Here is a 23,369-nt window from a genome sequence, read left to right on the forward strand (position 1 = left end):
CAAACACTCCCACATACATTCTAAAGTTTTTAGGTTTCCCCAGTTCTGACCTGCTGCTTCCCATGATGTTCTGCTTTATCCACTAAGGAATCTTGTTTTAGCTGTAAGGATTAAATGAGTTAATATGTGTTGAGTATGTAGAACAGTGCCTGGTGCAAAGTAGGCACTCAATGCATGTTAGCTATTATTATTAAATTGAATATCTGCTATATTTGATGCACTATGTTAAATACTCTGCATGCAAATTTCTTAATATGCACCAATCTACAATAGACACTATTTCATTTAATACTCACATTTCTACAATACAGTATCCTTTATTACCCCTATTTTAAGAATTAAAGAAAACCCTGAGGTTTAGATAAGTCAAGCAAGTTACTCAAAATCACACAATGCTACAGTAGTGGTAGAGCTATGATTTTCCAGAATCTAAGCTCTTAGACCTGGGAGGTGCCTAGTGCCCAGAGAGACTGGAATAAAATAAGGCTGAAAGGTATCTAAGAACCAGATAATGAAGCTCCTCATAGACAGTTTTAAAGACTGTGGATGCTAGCTTAAGAACAACAGCAAGCCAAAAAAACTTTTAACTGGAAGCAGTGATGTGTGTATTCTTACACTTGAAAAAGATCAGTTTGGGTGCATGGTGGGAAATGAATTTAAGGGGACCAAATGTTGATACAGGAAAACCTGTTAGAAAGCTATAGAGTGATCCAGGTGAGATGAATCTTAGACAAGGATGACAACATTAGAGATGGAGAAAAGAGTATAAATTCCAGAAGTATTTTTGAGATAGTCTACAGGACTTGGTGATTGACTGGATTGGGTGGTGACAGTGACTCCCCAAAATGGATTCTCTGATGATGAGCAAGGTGTGCATGCTGTCTGAAGGTTTTCTTGCATTCCTTACATTCATAGGGTCTCTCTCCAGTATGGATTCTCTGATGTTGGGCAAGGGACCCACAGTAACTAAAAGCCTTTCCACAAACATTACATTCGTAAGGCTTCTCTCCAGTATGAACTCTCTGATGTTGAGTAAGGGATGAATCATTGCTAAAAGCCTTCCCACATTTAATACATTCATAGGGTTTCTCTCCAGTATGAACTCTCTGATGTTGAGCAAGGTAGGCAATCTGGCTGAATGCTTTCCTACATTGCTGACACTTATAAGGTTTTTCTCCAGTATGAATTCTCTGATGTTGAGCAAGGTGTGAATTCTGGCTGAAAGCCTTCCCACATTCCTTACATTCATAGGGTCTCTCTCCAGTATGTATTCTCTGATGTACAGTAAGGTATGCACGAAGGCTAAATGCTTTCCCACAGACATTACATTCATAAGGTTTCTCACCAGTATGAACTCTCTGGTGTTGGGCAATAGATGATCTATTGCTAAATGCTTTCCCACATTCAATACATTCATAGGGTTTCTCTCCAGTATGAACTCTCTGATGTTGAGCAAGGTAAGCAAACTGGCTGAAGGCTTTCCTACACACTTTGCATTCATAAGGTTTTTCTCCAGTATGAACTCTCAGATGTTGAACTAGGTGTGCATTCTGACTGAAGGCTTTCCTACATTCCTTACATTCATAGGGTTTCTCTCCAGTATGAATCCTCTGATGTTGAACAAGATTTGATCTCTGGCTGAAGGCCTTCCCACATTCTATACATTGATAGGGCTTCTCTCCAGTATGAATTCTTTGATGAAGAGTAAGGGATGAGCTCTGACTGAAGACTTTTCCACAGTCATTACATTTCAAAAGTTTCTTCTCTGTATAGATACTCTTGGGCTTAATAGCCATTAATTTTTTTTTAAAGCTTTTATGTGTGTTATGTTTATGTACTTTCTCCTCTTTGGGGATTATCTGTTGTGTATGAAGTAGTGTGCTGGGATGGAAACTTCCCCAAGTTTTGTTATATTCTTGTCCTCTTTCATCAACAGGGGCTTCTTCGTGAGTGATTGTCTTTTCCTTGAAACAAGCCTTCTGATTCACTGGTTGCCTCTCAAAGTGGCCCTCACATTTCCATTCTTCTTTCAATCTGGAGTACTCAAGGCCACAGCTTGTAAGTGTTTCTATTACTTTCTGAGATGATCGCACTTGATAAATGTCCTGCTTTGGGGTTAACTCTTCAGTCTCACACAAAGATTCCCAGTCTGAAAAATAATAAGAAAAAAAATGTCTACTCTATTAGGTACCAGAAAGTACATTTATGAAAGTAGTTCTGAAGTGTGTAAGAACAGAAACTGAAAATACATCATAGAGAAACTTGAGGAGGAATGATTAGAGTTATAAGAAAATCAATAAGGTAAATCTCAGGTCAAGAAGGACTTATGTAGGTGACTGGACTCAGTTATAATTTTATGCATGTATGAATAATACAGGAACTGAAATAATCTCCATTTTTACAGTTACTTCTTTCAAGAACATTCATTGAACCTTGTACCAGGTACAAGGTTCTATATGCTTTCATATTGGAGTAAATGAAGATCCTTACCTTCATGGATCTCATGTTCTTGGGGGAGACAGAAAATAAATGCTAAATAAGTAAATTTTATTGTATGTTAGAAGGTACTAAGTGCTATAGAAAAAGAAAAGCAGGGTAAGAGAGATCAGGAGTGTTGGTGAAGTCAAAGTAGGAATCATTAATAAGTTAACCTTAAAGCAGGACTTCCCTGGTGGCACAGTGGTTAAGAATCTACCTGCCAATGCAGGGTACATGGGTTCGATCCCTGGTCCAGGAAAATCCCACATGCCGCAGAGCAACTAAGCCCATGCGTCACAACTACTGAGCCCACATGCCACAAATACTGAAGCCTGCACGCCTAGAGCCCGTGCTCCACAACAAGAGAAGCCACTGCAATGAGTAGCCCATGCACTGCAACAAAGAGTAGCCCCAACTTGCCACAACTAGAGAAAGCCCATATGCAGCAACGAAGACCCAACTCAGCCAAAAACAAACAAACAAACAAAAAATTAAAGCAAAGATTTGAAGGAAGTGAAAAAGTTAGTTACTTAGATATTTAAAGAAAGAACATTCTGGGCAGAAGAAACAGCCTAAAAGTAGAAGCATGTTTGGATTGTTTGAGGAATAGCAAGAAGGCCACTGTGGCTGGAGAGGACTGAGTAGTAGGAGATGAAGTCAGGGGGTAAAGGATAATCAGATTATTAAAGCTTTATAGGCCACCTAAGAAATTTGGTTTTACTCTGAGTGAGATAGAGAGCCACTGAAGTGGTATGAGTACAGAAGTGATATCTAGTTATGATTTAATGAAAATACTGGAAGGTGGAAAGCAAGGGGAGAAGGAAGGGGACCTACTATTGTAGCAATCAGTGTGAGAAATGATAATGATTCAGACCAGAGAGATATCAGTGGAGGTATACAGAGGTGGTCAGATTCTAGGTATATTTTATAGGAAAAGCCAGGAGCACATACCAACAGATTGGATATAGAATGTAATAGAAAGAGATGAGACAAGCATGTCTTCAAAGTTTATGGTCTGAACAATGGAAGGATGGAATAGCCATCAACATTGATGGGAAAGGCTATGGGTACAGCAAGCTTAGGTAATGAGGTATAGAAGATCCACAGTTCAGATTTAAACATCATAAACTTAATATGTCTTTTAGACTTTGAAATGGAAATGTTGAGAAGGCAGATGGACACATGATACTAAGTTTAAGGTAGAGGTCTAGGATAAGGGGTTGTTATCCAAAATATATAAATAGCTCATACAACTCAATATCAAAAAAACAAACAACTCGATTAAAAAATGTGCAGAAGAACTTCTTTTCCAAAGAAGACATACAGATGGCCAACAGGCACATGAAAAGATGTTCAACATCACTAACCATTAGAGAAATGCAAATAAAAACCACAGTGAGATATCACCTCACACCTGTCAGAATGGCTATCATCAAAAAGACCACAAATAACAAATGTTGGTGAGGATGTGGAAAAAAGTGAACCCTCCTACACTGTTGGTGGGAATATAAATTGGTGCAGCCACTGTGGAAAACAGTACAGAAGTTCCTCAGAAAACTAAAAACAGAGCTACCATACGATCCAGCAATACCACTCCTGGTTATGTATCTGAAGAAAATGAAAACACTAATAAAAAAGATATATGCGCCCCAATGTTCAGAGCAGCATTATTTACAATAGCCAAGATATGGAAGCAACCCAAGTATCCATCAACAGATGAATAGATAAAGATGTGGTATATATATACTGATACAACAGAATACTACTCAGTCATAAAAAATGAAATTTTGCCATTTGCAACAACATGGATGGACCTGGAGGGTATTAGGGTTAGTGATAAGTCAGACAGAGAAAGACAAATACTGTATGTTATCACTTATACGAGGAATCTAAAAAATAAAACAAACAAATGAATATAACAAAACAGACTCACAGATACAGAGAACAAACTAGTAGTTACCAGTGAGGAGAGGGAAGCAGGGAGAGGAAAGATAGGGGTAGAGGATTTAGAGGTACAAACTACTATGTATAAAATAAATAAGCTACAAGGATATATTGTACAGCACAGGGAATAGAGCCAATATTTTATAATTATATAAATGGAATATCTATAAAATTTTTTTAAAAGTTTATGTATTTATTTATTTTTGGCTGTGTTGGGTCTTTGTTGTTTCATGCGGGCTTTCTCTAGTTGTGGTGAGTGGGGGCTACTCTTCATTGCAGCATGTGGGCTTCTCACTGCAGTGGCTTCTCTTGTTGCGGAACACGGGCTCTAGGCACGTGAGCTTCAGTAGTTGTGGCTCGGGGGCTCTAGAGTGCAGGCTCAGTAGTAGTGGTGCACAGGTTTAGTTGCTCTGTAGCATGTGGCATCTTCCCGGACCAGAGCTCAAACCCATATTCCCTGCATTGGCAGGTGGATTCATAACCACTGCGCCATCAGGGAAGCTCCTCTATAAAATTTTTTAATCACTATGCTGTACACCTGAAACTAATATAATATTGTAAATCAACTATAATTCAGAAATAAAAAGAGAAGTCTGGACTAGAGGTTTTTAAATTGGGAGTTGCCAGCATATAGGTGGTATTTAAAGAGACTAAATTACTAAGAGAATGAGTGTAGATAGCAGAGAAAGGAGCAAGGAGTGAACCCTGGAGCACTCCAACATTAAGATATTAAGGAAAAGAGAAGAAACCCAAAGAGATTAAGAAGGACAAATGTAAGCAAGAAAAAATCAGGGCTGAGAACATTAATACCACATGACATTAAAGGTTATAATAAAAATCAACTTGTTCAATGATTTATACTGAAGAAGTATAAAATACACTTTCACAGTAACATACACAGTTTGGAATATATTATTAAGAAATGTCACAAAGGGGATTCCCTGGCAGTCCAGTGGTTAAAGGCTCTACGCTTTAACTGCTGAGGGCACAGGTTCAATCCCTGGTCAGGGAACTAAGATACCCCAAGCTGCGTGGTGTGCCCCCACCCCTGCAAAAAAAGACAGCTAGTAATAGTAACCATTAATAAGAATTATCTTTCTTTATATACAAAGTATACACTGGGACTTGCAAAACACCACATATGAATAATTAGATAAATAAAAGAATATAATATAGAATAGAATATAAAAGCTATGGGGGAAATTACTGTACTATTTATACTTCTTTTTTCAAATAAGAATATTATTTTGCAATTTTAGAATCAATTTTAAAAAGCAATAGAAGAAAGCATAAAGAAAATAATTAGTCTCAGAAGATATCTTTAACATTGACAACAACAACAACAAAGAGGGAAAAAACCCTAGAAATAAACTTTGTAAGAAAAGAACAAAAGCTTTACAATTCTAATGGACCACCCCAAAAAATTTGAATAAAGGGAGAAGATACACACTTTGCTTTTGTATATGAGGAACCAACAATGTAAAGCCACAAAGTCTGACTAAATTTACCTATTATGTCCGTTCAATTACAGTCAGAGCCTACTGTGATTTCTTAAAAGAACTGTGCAATAAAGAATTTGGCAGACCTTTGTCCCTATTTCTCAGGAGGTAACCTCTAAGCCATCTAAACTCCTGGAAGGAGTGTCTTTGTTATTCATGGTGAGCCCTTTGGACTACACCTGATGATTAATACTAGTAAGGTGACTCATGATGAGCCCCTAGATAGTTTTTGCTAATGAGATAGATGACTCAGGCTGGAGGCTAACCATGCTGTAAAGACGAACCATATGATTAAAGGGTTGGAGCTTTGCACCACCATGATATCAGTCTGACTTTTGGGAAAGGAAGGAAGGCTGGAGATGATTGAGTCATGTTGGGTAATGATTCACTCAATCATGCCTACATAATGAAACAAAACCAAAAAACTCTGGACACTGAAGCTTGCGAGAGCTTCCCTGGTTGGTAATATTCTTTTGAATATTGAGATGCCTGGTGGGCCCTCAGGACAACAGAAACTTCACATTTGCAACTCTCCCAGCCCTCACCCTTGGTGTTTCTCCTTTTGGCTAGTTCTGATTTGTAGTCTTTGTTACAGTAAAGCTGTAATGATAATATATAGCTCTTGCTCTGAGTACTGTGAGTCATTCTAGTAAATTATTAAACCTGAGGGTGACTGTAGGCACTCCCAAACATGTAGCCAGCGGGTCACAAATGAGGGTGGCCCTGAGGATCCCCTAACTTGCAGCTGGTGTTTGAAATAAGCACAATCTTGTGGAATGCTGTCCTCTCAGATTCTGCAGTTTGGCAAACTCACTGCAAGAAAAAAAAAAATTTTTTTTTTAAGGAATTTCCTGGCAGTCCAGTGGTTAGGACTCGGCACTTTCACCGTGTTGGGCCCGGGTTCAATCCCTGGTTGGGGAACTAAGGTCCCCCAAGCTGTGTGACAAGGCCAAAAAAAACAAAAACAAAAACATCATGAAAAAAAAATTTTTTTTAAATACTAACATTCATCAAGAAAATAAACATGAATCCAGGATAAACTATATGTTAGCCATAAAACAAGTCTTAATAAATTTCAAAAGATTGAAATCAAATTAACTATCTTTTTTAATCATAAGGGAATGAAACTAGAAATCAATAGCAAAATAAAAATTGGAAAATCCACACATGTGTGGAAATTAAACAACACACACTTAAACAACCAATGGGTCAAAGAATAAATCACAGAAGCGTTTAAAAATATCTTACAACAAATGAAAATAAAAATATGACATACCAAAATTTATGGGATGCATCAGAAGCAGTGCTAAGAGGGAAATTTATAGCTGTGAAGGTTTACATCACAAAAGAAGAAAGATCTCAAATCAAAAATATTAACAAACTAGAAAAAGAGCAAACTAAGCCAAATCTAGAAGAAAGAAGAAGATAATAAAGATTTAAGCAGAGATAAACCAGATAGAGAATTTAAAAAGCAATAGAATCAACTAAACCAAGAGTTGTTTTTTCAATAAGATTGACAAAACTGATGAACCTTTAATAAGACTAAGAAAAAAGAGCAATTCAACTAAAGTCAGAAATGATTCTAGCCAGAGCAATCAGGCAAGAAAAACAAATAAAAAACATCCAAATTAGAAAGGAAGAAATAAAATTGTTTCTGTTTGTAGACAACATGATCTTACATGTAGAAATCCTAAACACTCCACAAAAGAAAAACAAACACCTGTTATAACTAACAAATTCAGCACAGTAGAAGAATACAAAGTCAACACACACAAATCAGTTGCCTTTCTATACACTAACAATGAACAATCTGAAAAGAAAATTAAGAAAACAACTCCATTTACAATAGCATCAATAAAGAATAAAATATTTAGGAATTAAGAATGTGAAAGACTTCTACAATGAAAATTACAAAACATTACTGAAAGAAATTAAAGATATAAATAAATGAAGAGGGGCTTCCCTGGTGGCGCAGTGGTTGAGAGTCCACCTGCTGATGCAGGGGATGTGGGTTCGTGGCCCGGTCTGGGAGGATCCCATGTGCCGCAGAGTGGCTGGGCCTGTGGGCCATGGCTGCTGGGCCTGCACATCCAGAGCCTGTGCTCCGCAACAGAAGAGGCCACAGCAGTGAGAGGCCCATGTACCGAAAATAAAACATAATTAAAAAAATAAAATAAATGAAGACATTCTGTGTTCATAGATTAGAAGTTAATTAGAATTTAATTAGAAGGGGTTAATATCCAGAAGTTAATTAGAAGTTAAGATGTCCAAACTACGCAAAACTATCTAGAGATTCAATGTAATACCTATCAAAATCCCAATGCTTTTTCCAGAAATAGAAAAATTGATCCAAAAATTCATATGTAATCTCAATGGACCCTGAATAGTCAAAAGAATCTTGAAAAGGAAGAAGAAAGTTGGAGGTTTCACACTTCCTGGTTTCAAAACTTATTACAAAGCTACAGTACTCAAAACAGTGTGGTGTGACATAAAGATAGATATACTGATGGAATAGAAAACAGAGAGCTCAGAAATAAACCCTCACATATATGGTCAAATGACTTTTCACAAGCATGCCAAGACCATTCCATGGAGAAAGGACAGGCTTTTCAATAAATGGCGCTGGAAAAATTAAATATCCACATGCAAAACAAAGAAGTTGTTACACCATATACAAAAATTAACCCCAAATGGATCAAAAACTTAAACCTAAAACTTAACACTAAAATAATCTTAGAGGGAAACATAGGGAAAAATCTTCATGACATTATAATAGGCAATGATTTCTTGGTTATGATACCAAAAGCACAGGCAAGAAAAAAGCAGACAAATTGGAGTTCATGAAAATTAAAGACTTCTGTGCATCAAAGGACATAATCAACAGAGTGAAAAGGCAACCCATGGATGGAATGGGAGAAAATATTTACAAATCATGTATCTGAAAAGGGGTTAATATCCAGAGTACATAGAGAACTCCTAAAACTCAACAAGAACACAATTAGATTATCAGACTGGACAAAAAAATGTTTAGCTATATACTGTTCACAAAAAGAACACATAGAAAGTAAGAGAGTAAAGGGGTGGGAAAAACTAAACTAAGGAAATATTAACAAAGAAGGCTAATATAGTTATATTAATATTAAGCTAAATAGTTAAGGGAAGAATCATCACTAGATTTAAAGAGTAACAATAATAATAAGAATTCACCAGAAAGATAATCCCCCAAACGTATCACCTTATAAAATACTTTCAAAATACTGCTCAAAGAGATTTTTTTAAAATCCATAAAGACACAGAAGAGTTGACCAGCACAATTAATGAGCTTAATCCAATGAACATATATAAAATGCTGTACTCCACAAGCAGCACACAGACATTCTCCAGAACACAGTATATTTACCAAAATTAACCCCTAAGATGTAAAAGAGGTTTCAAAGTATTTCAGAGAATGCATGTTAACTAGACCGTATCCTCCAATCACAATGTAGTTAAACCAAACAAAAACCTTCAATTTGCAACTTAAAACTTCCAAATAATTCATAGTCAAGAAAAAAAATCAATAGAAATTAGAAAATGTTAAGATATACAATGATAACAAAAATGCTACATATCAAAATATGTGAACTATATTCCTAATATAGTCTTAAATGCTTATAATAGAAAAGAGAAAGCCTCAAAAACACTGAATTATCTAAGTTTAAAAGCCAGCAAAAAAGAGAAAGAGAGAAAATAGCATAAAAAATATAGGAGGAATAAAATAGTAGAGGAGAAATACATGAAAAAAATTTAAAGATAAATTAGAGAGGATCAGTGAAGTAAAAAATGTCTGAAAACATTAATAAGTTGAAAGATGTTTCTCCCTTTTTAGAAGGAAAAAGAGGTCATATTTACATATACTACCAACTTCCGATAAGAGAAAATAATGAATAATTTTATCTAATAAATTTGAAAACTTACATGAGAATTATAAATTTTTAGAAAAAAACCATAACTCCATGACTATAAGAATAAAAAACACAAAATCTTATAACAGAAATTGAATTATTAGTTTAAATTCTTTTCACACACAAAAAATCTCAGGCCAAGATGAACAAAGTTCTACCAAACATTCAAAAGACAAATTTGTAAAATTTTACCCAAATTCTTCTAAGGAAGAAAAAGAGGAATACTCACCAACAGATTTTATGAAACTAGGACAATCCTGATTCCAAAATCTGACAAGAAGAGTACATGAAGGGAAAAACTGAAGGCCAACCTCACTGACAAACATAGATGCAAAATAACTAAACAAAATATTGGCAAATAGCAGCTAGCTATGAATGGAAAAGATGAAGATGGGTTTGTCTCAGGAATACAAGATTGGTTCAACATTAAATATGTAATTCACTACATAAACAGATGAAAAAGTAAAAATCATCTAATCATCTACAGTTACAGAAAAACATTAAAACTCAAAAGCTTTACACAAACAAAACTCTAGCAAACAGTAATGAAAGGGTATCTACCAGAAACATTTAAACATCAGAATTTTTTTTTTTTTTTTTTTTTTTTTTTTTGCTGTACGCGGGCCTCTCACTGTTGTGGCCTCTCCCATTGCGGAGCACAGGCTCCGGACGCGCAGGCCCAGCAGCCATGGCTCACGGGCCCAGCCGCTCCGCGGCATGTGGGATCCTCCCGGACCGGGGCACGAATCCATGTCCCCTGCATCGGCAGGCGGACTCTCAACCACTGCGCCACCAGGGAAGCCCTAAACATCAGAATTATTAATTACAAAATATTAAAGCACTTTCATTGAGACCAGAAGTTGATAAAAATGCCTGCTATCACTACCTTGGTTGATACCATATTGGTGATCTAAGACAGGGTAACAGAAAAAAGAAATTAAGGGTATAAGAAATTAAAATAAAGGAACTGCCATTATTCACAGACATGCCTGCCCACAGAAAAATCCAAGGAAATCTAAAAATTACTAGTATTAATGGGAGAGCTTGGCAACGTTGCTGGATATAAGGTCAAAGTACAAAAGTTAACTTTATTTCTATGTATGAGCAACAAATTGAAAACACAAACAACATTTAACACAGGAACAAAACTAAAATGCCTAGGAATTAATCTAATAGAAGATGTGCATGGCCTTTATGGAGAAAATTATAAAACACATTTGAAGGAAATTTAAAGACCTAAGTAAATGGAGAGATAAACTATGTTCACAAATAAAAACAAATTCCAAAATTGATATATAGAATAAAATTTGGACCAAAAGCCAATAGCTTTTTGTTGTTTTCTAGTGGAAATTGACCTAAATTTAGTTAGATGGCCAAAGGGCAAACAAGAAATTCTGAAGAACATAAACAAGGTATAGGGACTTACCCTAACAGATATTGAAGTATCACATTAAAATATTTAAGATAGTGTGGTACTGGCGTAAGAAAAAATAGATCAATGGAATGGAACAGAGCTCAAAATCAGACCCATATATATACTATAACCTGATATATTAAGAGGTAACATTCAGAACAATAAGCAAAGAGAGTTCATTTCTTCAGTAAATGTCTGAGACATTTGATTTTAGAAATTAAATACTTCAATCTCAAAAAACAATTTCAATTGGATTATGGCCCTAAATGTAAAAGGAAAATCTTTAGAAGACAATTTGAGAACACCCATATGACTTCAGAATATAGAAAGGTTTCTTAAAACAAAATATCAAAATCAAAAACATAAGCTACACAAATCAAAACCACGAGATATCATCTCATACATTTCACAATGGCTATCATTAAAAAGACCACAAATAACAATGTGAAGAAAGGGGAACCCTCTTGCACTGTTGGTGGGAATGTAAATTGGTACAGCCACTATGGAAAACAGTACAGAGGTTCCTCAGAAAACTAAAAATAGAACTACCATATGATCCAGCAATTCCACTCCTGGGTACATATCCGAAGAAAACAAAAACACTAATTCAAAAAGATACATGCACCCCAATGTTCATAGCAGCATTATTTACAACAGCCAAGATACGGAAGCAATCTAAGTGTCCATTAACAGACGAATGGATAAAGATGTGACATATATACCTATATATATATATGTATGTATGTGAATATATATAATAGAATACTACTCAGTCATAAAAAAAGAATGAAATTTTGCCATTTGTGGGTATTAGGCTTAGTGATAAGTCATACAGAGAAAGACAAATACTGTATATTATCACTTACATGTGGAATCTAAAAAATAAAACAAACAAATGAACATAATAAAACAGAAACAGACTCACAGATACAGAGAATGAGCTAGCGGTTACCAGTACAAAGAAGGTATGGGGGAGGGACAGGATAGTGGTAGGGGGTTAAGAGGTACAAACTACTATGTATAAAATAAATAAGTGGGAATTCTCTGGTGGCCCAGTGGCTAAGACTTGGTGCTTTCACTGCAGTGGGCCTGGGTTCGATCCCTGGTCAGGGAACTAAGCTCCCACAAGCCACATGGCACAGCAAAAAATAAATAAGCAACAAGGATATATTGTATAGCACAGGGAATATAGCCAATATTTTATAACTTTAAATAGAGTATAGTCTATAAAAATATCAAATCACTATGTTGTACACCTGAAACTAATATGATATTGTGAATCAACTATACTGCATAAAAAATATATATATTCCCCAAACTGAACAGAAGACTTGAACAGGCACTTCACAGAAAAGGAAATCAAAATGGCCATTTATATATATAAAAAGATGCCAAATTTTTTTAGCAGTCAAGGAAATTCAGATGACAAGTATAAGGAGATAATATTTCATACCCGTCAAAATTGCAAAAAATTTGTCAATTCTGAATGTGGAGCAATGAGTACTCTTACACACAGCTGTTAGCTGTTAGAAATGTAAATTAGTACAAGTAATCTGGAAAGTAAAATAGCATTATGCAGTAAATTCCTGGCTATATTCTCTACATGAACTCCAGCATATGTACACCATCAGTCATGTATAATAAGGTTCATAGCAGTAACACTTATAATAACATTAAACTGAAACAACTCAAATGCCCTTCAATGCATAAATTGTGATTTTTCACAGAGGAATACATTATATTTCAACAGGAAAAAAAAATTCAATAAAAAATAGTCACTAAAATCAATATGGATGAATCTCAGGAATATAATTTTGAGTTGAAAAAAGAATTATCTGTATACTATATTTCCAATATATTTCCATATATAAAAAATTGAAAACATGCAAATATAAGTATTTTGTTTAGCGCTATATGGCACCAACAATAAAGAAAAGTCAAGAAATGATAAGCAAAATTGTAGGATAATGGTTACCCTAGTGAGTGGTAGAGATGGTCCAAGAGTAGGGAGTGATATATCACTAGGCAGGGGCCCTTGAGGGCCTAAAATGGCACTGACAACCTTCTATATCCTAAGTTAAGAAGCAGGTACATTTTTTGTTATATTATTACCTAAACTACATATTTAGTCTAATATATTTATGTGTGTATGATTTATTTAATAATAATAATTAATAAATAAAATTTAGCCATGTATTCTTTGATACTACAGTTCCATACCAAAATTTTTCCTTAGAAAACTGAACATGAACATAAAAGACTGGGGAGAGGTAGTGGAAGGGGTGGGGATGGGTTGGAGAGTAGTGTTGACAGAGATGTTTACAATGACCCTAATTTTCTTCTGAACTTTAAGTCCTTCATTTCACCTTAATGCTTCCTATGCCTATCTGAAAATCCTTCCTACACCACAAAGCTAACCTCTTAATCTCTTCTCCCTCAAATGTTTTCTAGCTTTTGACCTTTTTTTTTTTTGGCCACACCACACCACATGCAGGATCTTAGTTCCCTGACCAGGGATCAAACCCATGCCCCCTGCAGTGGAAGCGAGGAGTCTTAACCACTGGACCATCAGGGAAGTCCCTGACCTGTGTTTTTGTTAAAGACCATCTTCCCAACTAAGCAGACTCCTCTCTCACCTCTCTCTGAGCTTCCTTCATGTCAGCTTTCTTTTCATGTGTGCCATTTTCAGCCATATTTTATCACTGCTACAAGCCTATCAACTATTTATTTACATAAATGTATAATACCCTAGCATCTTGCAAGTACTCTGTTTAAAGTACAAATTCAATAAATGTTGATTAAAGGAATGAATGAACTGACCATTAAGAGAAAAATGAGGCATTTAGAGATAAACTACTACTATTATAATACTAGCAGCTAACAGCTTTTGAGCTCATAATATGAGATAGGAACTGTTGAAAGCACCTTAAAAATATTATCCCATTTTATAGATGACAAAACAAAGGCACAGAGAGGTTAAGTAACTTGCCCAAAGTTCCACTGCATGTAAGTGTTAGGATTTGAACTTGTTACTTCAGTTACAGCTGTGTGTAGTTCATCAAAAGTTCATCAGATTAGGAAAAGATTTTTTAAAGACTGGAAGAGGTTTATGAGACTGGGAAGGAAGGGGACTCAGAATAGATAAGAGGGGGCAAAATGTGAAAGGAGAGACAGTTTAGAATATCAACTTTGGGAGAACACACTAAAAGGACTCAAGCTTCTACTAAGACCTAGGACATTTGAGAGGAACATGCCAACAACAAAGAAGAGTGAAGAGGTGTGATACCTTTGAGTCACGCTGGGCTGTCACCTGCAAAGGTTTTTGCCTGCCTATTCCTCTTCACTCACCTGAGCACAAGTCTTTTGTCAGCTCTCTCTTTACCATCCAGGGCTCCTTCCCTTGTTCCAACAATAATATCACACTTGGTTTAGAAAAGCAAAGTCCTGCATATAAGAAACAGAATTTGGTCATGCTGTAGATATCCCAGAACTCACATCCAATTCTTTGATCATCAGGGAAGAGGGAGCTTGCAGTAAGCCAGAGAAAACTGTGATAAGGACATGTATTCAAAGGACAGGGAAGTTGAAGCTTCCAACACAGATTAATAATAGACCTGTTCACTGCCAACTCCACTTAACCCGTTACTTTGGCACAGGCAGCAGACTTTCAGCCAAGCACTACAGATGCTATCCAAAAATTCACAACAATGGTGGTAGCAAAGTGCCCCTTATGAGTATAAGCTCAATTTTACAAGAAGATATTATTACCCAGTGATACCAAGATCCTGTAGTTCTCCAACATCACATTACTGTACAGATGCCTCTGAGAAGAATTCAGACAATCCCACTCCTCTTGGGAGAAGTCTACAGCCACATCTCTGAAGGTCACCAACTCCTGAAATGAAATAAATAAATGAAGTGAAACAACCTCATCTTTTCCCATACTCACCTCATTCATTCTGCCCCAGGCACACAGGGCTCTCCCATATATTACATTCTCAAATATGTCAAGAATGTTCCCCCTCAGGGCTTTTGTACTTCTCAGATCATTCTGTATATAACAAAAGCAATGCTCTTACCCAAGTTGCCTATTCCCCTAACCCTCCTTATTTTTCTACATGGTACTTATTTTGTTATTTATTGTCTGCTCCCCACCTCCATTAAAATGTAAAGTCCATGAGGGCAGAGTATATTTTTGTTTTGGTCACTGCTATATACCAGTTATAGAACAGTATCTGGCACACATGAGGCATTCAAATACTTGCTGAATAAACTGAATTAATGAATGAATGCTTTGCAAAGTTCAAGAAGCTATAAGAGGATCAAAAATGAGACCATAAAGTGCTTGCTGTAGCTCTGAAAACTGTTCTAGATCAAGCAAATGATCAATGCCATTAAAATTCAAATACTTTTATAGAGAGTACTTAAAATTTTGTGTAAAGAAATGAGTGTTCCACTCATAATACTGTTTTTTTTTTTTTGCGGCACGCGGGCCTCTCACTATCGTGGCCTCTCCCATGGCGGAGCACAGGCTCCGGACACGCAGGCTCAGTGGCCATGGCTCACGGGCCCAGCCGCTCCACAGCATGTGGGATCTTCCCTGACCGGGGCACGAACCCGCGTCCCCTGCATCGGCAGGCGGACTCGCAACAACTGCGCCACCAGGGAAGCCCCATAATACTGTTTTTGCTTATAGGGGCTGAGTAAAGTTCTTAAAAACTTGGAGCTATGTTATGATTCAGCTGGATTCCAGGTTTCTATAATGTGACCACCTGATGAAAACTAACATACATTATGTGTTTGTGTGTGGGGACGGATACACACACACACACATATACACTCGTAAATTGTTTTCTTTTCTTACAAAATTAGAAGAGGTGAATCTGTCAAAGCAAGATTTTTAATTGGGCATTTGATACAATTTTGTCATAGTTTAAAAAACTGTCTCTACAAAATAAAAATTCTTAAAGTGTTTTTTCAACACACAGTTAACTTTTCTTCTTATTTAATTATATGAAGTAGTTTGTGAATTTCTCTCTCTCTGCCCTATACTGCAGAAACACTCCTGTTAAGAGTTTGTTTCATGTGGTATACATGCTTCCAAAAATGTTTCCCTTAGCTTACATAAATATGTATAATAAATGTATAAATTTTTTATATACAACATACACATTTTTTCACTGAGTCTTTAATTTATACAGTCAATGAAAATAATTACAATGTCAACATAAGGAGCTTAAACTCTAACCTTAAAATATTTGACCTCTAACAAAGAACCTCTTAAAATATTTGAACTCTAACCAAATACTTGGTTTCAAAATCCATTCATAATTATAATCAAACCAGTCTAAAGAAAGTCAACAGTTCCCTTAACGTTTTTGCCTTACAGAAACATGATTCCCAACGGAGAAGACAACTTTCCCTGAAGCCCTGTCATGTGGTGACTGTCTTATTTCTCAAATCCCTTCTACACAGCACATGGAGGTGAGGTAGGTGACCTCTGTGCTCCTTACACTTGTTTCCATACCATTGCCCCACCCTCTTTCCTAATATATACCTAGTTTTCAACCTCATGAAATCAGGCTATGTCACTATCACTTCTTGTTTCCATTATCTACCAATTCCTCGTAGATGCAAATTCTCTGTCATTACTTGAACACTTCAGCATCTAACTCACTGTTACTCTCTCCAATGGTACTCACATTAAACATATGGGAGTACCCATATGTTTCAATATCCATATAAATAACCCTTCCAACAGCCTGGCCTCTCAGTTCTCTGACCCCATCTTCTCCAATAAGCCTGTCTTCCACACTTCTACAGTCGCTCACTTCACGATCATGCCCTAGACCTTGTCGTTACCAATAAGTACAAAACCCTCCATAATCTCAACTCTCCCACTCTCACTTCCACCTCCTATATTCCAGTTTTTTCCCTCTGGTACCCCAATTAGGATAATTCTTCCACCACACTAGAACCTACAAATCATTGATCTCACCATGTTTTCACTGTTCTTCACTCCCACATACCCTCACTTCCTAGAACAACCATTTGTTACAATCACCCCCACACATATACCCTCAACTGCCCGGCTCCCTCTCACTTAACTATACTCACCTGGTTAAACCACAGCCATCACTCAGCATACTCTGTTTCTGGAAGCTGCACAGCTGAACTTTGCTAGAGAAATCATGCTAATTGGTCTCACTTTAAATTCATGATCACTAACTTCCAGGGGGCCAAAATGATACATTTCTACCTACATACATGATACATTTCTCTAGTCCATTCATTTCCCCCACCCTCCTAAATGACCATTTGATACTTTCTTCTCTCTCCTCAATCTTCAATACCTCCCCCCCCATCCTTTCTCTCAGCTAAGGATCTTGCTTTGTCTCACTGAAAAAACAAAAGCCATTTTAAGAGACTATCCACAAATTCCCACAACATCTACACATCTACCTGCATCTGGCCCATAAACTCTAACTTGATCCTATTACTATAAATGAACAGCCCACTTTCCTAGCAAAGGCCAAACCCCTCCACTTGTATCCTAGACCTCAGCTGCTCTCAGCTTCGCAAGCAGTGTTCCAGCAATTCCCTCCTCTCTCCTCTTCATCTTCAATTTCCCTTTCTATTGAATCTTTAACATCAGCCCACAGACATATACCCATCTTTAAAAAACCTTGTTGACTACAGTTTCTCCTTCAGTTACCACTCATTTCTCTTCTTCCCTTACAGCTAAACTGTTTTAAAGAGTTGTCTATACTTTCCATTGTTTCTCTCCCTGAAATGAAGAGGAATGACATAATATGACATACGTAACAGGATCACTTTGGCTGCTCTGTTGGGGATAGACTAAAGACAGGGTGGAAGTAGACGGACAAGTTAGAAGAGCATAGCAATAATCCAGGTGAGAGATATTGGTTTATACCAGAATGGAAACTGGTGGTAGTAATAAGTGGTCAGATTTTGGATATATTTTGAAGGCAGGACAAACAAAATTTCCTAATGGAAGACTTTTAGCTTGAACATCTTAGATGGGGAAGTATGTAAGAGTTTTCTAATTGATTTTCCTGTTTCTATCCTTGTCCCATTCAGTTTATTTTCAATAGCAGCCAGAGTGATCCTATTAAATGGGAATCAGATCATGCCACTCCTATGCTCCCAAACTTCCAATGGCTCATTTCACTCAGTTTGAGACATCTAAATTTGAGGTATCCATTCCACAACGAAATGAAGATGCAGAGTAGGCAGTTGGATATATGAGTCTGGATTTCTGGGCTGTATACAATTTGGTAGCTGTTGGCATATAGATGGTATTTAAAGCTGTGAAACAGTGAGATCAACAAAGGAGTGTAGACAGAGCAGAAAAGAAGACTAGGATTAAGCCCTCTTAGTTAATATGTGCTTAGCAAAAATTTGTTGAATGAATGAACATTTGGACAGAGACCAGAATGAAGAAGTTGGTCTGTATCTGGGGGAACAGCATTCTAGGCAGAGGGAACAGTAAGTGCAAGGCCATGAGTTAAGAATGTACTCAGATCACTACAAGGAAGCTAGTGTGGCTGGAACCAAGTGAGTGAAATACAGAGTGGGAAAAATTAGATGAGGTCAGAGGGTTAGCCAGGGATGAGTTTATGTAGGGCCTTGCAAGCCAAGGCAAGGACTTCAACATTTATCCAGAATCAGGTGGGAATCCATTGGAGGGTTTTAAGAAGTGACATGATTGGTCACCCAGAAAAGTTTCAGCAGAAGGAAAATTAATGTCTGCTTGTTTTGAAAAGCAGGAAAATATTTCAGGAAAGAGAAAACACCAGCTCACCTGGTACATGGCTTTAAGAAGTCCAACAGCCATTCTTTCCTCCCCTTGACTCTTCTCTTGGGAAATGGCAGTGTCCTTAGATGAGTGAGATGGGTAAGAGAACATGAGAAACTAGGCTTTCCTTGAAGCATCCAGAATCACTAGCTTAGAATTTTTCTGCTTCTCTTTCCTCTGTTGCACCCTTCCCTCCAATAGAGAGAAGGCAGAATGGAGACCTAGGAATCTTCTTGCATGCAATTTAACCTGTGCCTAAATCACTTCCTAATTTATTATTTTAACAAGAGATTTTCTAGATTTTACAAATAAAAACTCCAAGTGATGTAATCATTTGCATAAAGACACACAGCTAATAAATAACAGCACCGAGATCAGATAAAGGTCTTCCTGATTCCACTTTCCTTCTCCTCTCCAGTAGGTCAGTGGTTCTGAAACTTGGTGGCACACTGGCATCACCTGGTTAGCTTTAATAGATACTGGTGGCACAGAGTCTCACTCAGCGCCCCCCCCGCAAAAAAAAAAAAAACAAAACACAACATACACACACTCACAGATTCTTAAAAACTACAGCGCCAACCACCATCTTACACAGATCACAGCGGCCACGGGTACGGGCAGTTTCACACCGTCACCCTCTCCCATAGCCCCCAGCCTCAAATACTAGGGTATCACAACCGGTGATCTCACACTCCAGTCACAAAGAAGCCGAGGATACAGGAACAACGGGAGACAGAGAGTATCCTCCCGCCCCCACTCACAGTCTCCCCTCTGTGGCACCAACCATCGACTCACTCGCACCCAGAGTCACACAGATACGATGTGTACAGGCACATTGGGTGGCAGGCTCACGCACCGTAAGGTCTCAACCCCGTCTCACACGAAGAGTCACACAGAAGGCCCGGGGACCGGCGTCAGGGTGACCCACAAGGCCGCTCCTCAACCCACTTCCTACCTGCAGAACCGAAGTGCCGGAAAACCAGGTTCAAGCCCGGAAAACTCGGGTAACCTCCTCTCGGGCCCACCTCCTGCCCTGACTCTGAGGGAACCCAGCCTCCGTGGGTCCGGAAAGAAGCGACCGGGCCTCCGGAGGACACAAAGGCGCAGCGGGCCCAGTGCTCGCGGGGGCCACTGGGAAATGTAGTCCTGACCAGAAAAAGGCTCGGCACCCGGGGGTTCAACTGCCACAGCTCAGCTCCTCTGGGGGTTCGTAACACCGACCCCTGTGCCCCGGCTCTTGCCACGCTGACCTCTCCCTGGCCTTGCAGAAGGAGCCTGGAAGTCCCGATGATTCCTCTCAGCTCCGAGCCTCTCTGCCACAGAGACTGGCCGAGCGTCACACTAGACGGTCTGGGATTGAAGTGCGCAGGCACAGGGTTTCGGTTCACTTCCCTAAGCAACGCAGCAGAGAATTACAAGCCTTGGGCTAGTCGCAGGGGGCCGGGTGGTGTGTGGGCGCGCGCTAGTGCGCTCGCGTCTACACAAAGTGCGTGAAGAGTGAGTCCCTCTCTTTGAGCTGGGGACCTGAAAAAAGTGTGTGGTGTGTGGTGGGCAGTTGGGAGTGGAGTGCGCAGGTGCATTATGCTTCCACCCAGTCCCGCCTTCCCTAGGGCGTTCTTTCTCAGGGAATGGTTTACCTTGAAGGCAGGAGGGGAGGGGTCAGGGTAGAGAGTGTCATCTTGTGCATATGGTTCCTGTGTTTGTGATTTAGTGACGGTGGATGTGACTGTGTCCCCTCTTCCTAAAGTGGCTCCTATATCGGGTATCTTCAAAGTTCCCTACGTTCGGATACAAATGTCACATTTCCAAGAGGGCTTCCCTGATTACACTTCTCCCCCGACACTTCACGGCTCCTTAACCTGACTCTATACCCCCTTAGAACAACAGTGATTATATTTTAAGTTTTTATTTAAGTTTCTGTCACCTGACTGATTTTGTGAGTTAGTGCACCACCCTGTGATTCTGTCATTTTGTGTTTCTGTGAGAGTAACTATGCAAAACTCTGTGTGTTGGAGTGAGCATGGTGCATTTCTGTGACCATGTGTGTGATTGTGTGTGACATTTGTGATGTTAAGTGTGAGAATGTGCTATGATAGAAAGTGACTGACTGGTGGAGAATGGAGTAGGACTGTGGTATGATAGTGTGTACGGCAGACCGTGAGGATTATACTAATGGATGTAGGTTTGTGTGAAGAATTCTGCCCTGTGGTATCCGATTAGAAAGCACCTACTGTGTGCCAGATGCTATGTGAGGTGCTGGGATAGACACAGAGAAAATAAGCTTTAAAAAATGATGAATAAAATATTAGTGAGTGGAAGGGGAAATTCAAGAGACCTATTATATGTGTATTTGGATAACAAACAGATATCTGGATCTACACAAAGGAGTGAAGAGCACCAGAGATGGTAACTACAGGGTTAACACATAATACTATTTTCTTATTATTTAATTATTGACAAAATACAAATTACTGTTTAAGCAAGAATAAAAACAATGTAGTTAAGGGTATCTATATTATTAATATATATGTTAACAAATATAGAAGCAAATTGTATGACAACAATAGCACAAATGCCAGGAGAAGAGAAATGCATGGAAATAAACTAATGTAAAGTTTCCAATATTCTATGGGAAGTAATATAATATCACTTGAATGGACACTGTGTTAAGTGAAAGATGTACATGCTAAGCCCTAAAGCAACCACTTAACTAACAAAACAGAGTTATTGCTAATTATCCAACAAGGGAGATAAAATGGAGTCATAAAAATTACTCAGTTAATCCAAAAGAAGTCAGAAAGAGGAGAAGGGAACAAATTACAGGTGGGAAACAAATAGAAAGATAGAAGGTTTATATCAATAATCAGATTAAATATAAATGATCTGAACATCCCAATTAAGAGGGACTAAGTATCAGATCGGATAAAAAAAGCACAACTCAACCATATGCTGCCTATGAGAAATTCACTTTAAATATATACCAATAGGTTAAAAGTACAAGGATGGAAAAAGATATACCATGCTAATGCTGTGTAAAGAAAGCTGGAATGACCTTGGATTTAGCAGTGGGTTCTTAGATATGACACCTATAGCACAAGAAGCTGAAGGAAAAATAGATAAATTGGACTTCATCAAAATTAAAAACTTTTGTGCATCAAATGACATCATCAAGAAGGTGAAAAGACATCCCACAGAATGGTGAAAATACTTGTAAATCATATATCTGATAAGGGTTTAATACCCAGAATATATAAAGAACTCCTAAAGCTCAACAACAAAAGGACAACCCAATTCAAAAAGTGAGCAAAGACGTGAATATATATTTCTGCAAAGAAGATATATAAATGGCCAATAAACACATAAAAAGACTAAACATCATTAGTAATTAGGGAAATGCAAATAAAGCTATGAGATACCACTTTATACCTACTAGGATGGGTATTTTCAAAATAACTGAAAATAGCACATGTTAGTGAGGATGTGCATAACTTGTAACCCTTGTACAATGATGGTGAAAATATAAGATGGTATAGTTTGGCAATTCCTCAAAAAGTTTAGCATAGAATTAACATGTGACCCAGCAATTATGCTCCTAGGTATATATCCAAAGGAACTGAAAGCAGGGACTTGAACAGATACTTGTATTCCAATGTTTATTGAAGCGTTATTCAAAATAGACAAAAGGTGGAAAAAACATGAATGGATAAACAAAGTGTACTATACACATACAATGGAATATTTTTCAGCCACAAAAAGGAATAAAGTTCTGACACATACAACATGGATGAAGCTTGAAATTTTTATGCAAAGTGAAATAACTCATATGCAAAAGGACAAATATTGTATAATTCTGCTTATATGAAATATTTGGATTAGGCAAATCCATAGAGAAAGAAAATAGATTAAAGGTTACTGCAGGGAGGGAGGAATTAGGAATTATTGCTTAGTGGTTACAAAGTTTCTGTTTGGGTTGATGAAAAGTTTTGGAAATAGATAGTGGCGATGATTGCACAACATTTTGAATCTACTTAATGCCACTGAATTGTACACTTAAAAATTGTTAAAATGGCAAATTTTATGTTATGTATTTTACAATAATATAAAAATGTAATCATGTAGTATACCAAAAATCATTGAATTACATACACTTTAAACGGCTGAATTATATGGTATGTAAATTACATCTCAATAAAGCTGTTAAAAAAAAGAAAGCTGGATGGGGCTTCCCTGGTGGCGCAGTGGTTGAGAGTCCGCCTGCCGATGCAGGGGAC

The 23,369-nt window shown here is 37.7% G+C and overlaps 1 protein-coding gene across 1 annotated transcript; it reads right to left on the reverse strand.

Moving 5' to 3' along the window:
* Positions 1-692: 692 nt before the first annotated feature.
* On the reverse strand, positions 693-19,182 carry ZNF570 (zinc finger protein 570). Its single transcript, XM_065899425.1, has 4 exons — positions 19,105-19,182; positions 15,048-15,174; positions 14,628-14,723; positions 693-2,149 (listed from the first exon to the last, which is right to left on the reverse strand). Exons 1-4 carry the CDS (start codon positions 19,135-19,137, stop codon positions 795-797), a joined length of 1,611 nt encoding a protein of 536 aa, XP_065755497.1. The 5' UTR covers positions 19,138-19,182; the 3' UTR covers positions 693-794.
* Positions 19,183-23,369: the final 4,187 nt, after the last annotated feature.

Source organism: Phocoena phocoena, chromosome 20 (genome assembly GCF_963924675.1).
Source record: "Phocoena phocoena chromosome 20, mPhoPho1.1, whole genome shotgun sequence".
NCBI classification, from domain to species: Eukaryota; Metazoa; Chordata; class Mammalia; order Artiodactyla; family Phocoenidae; genus Phocoena; species Phocoena phocoena.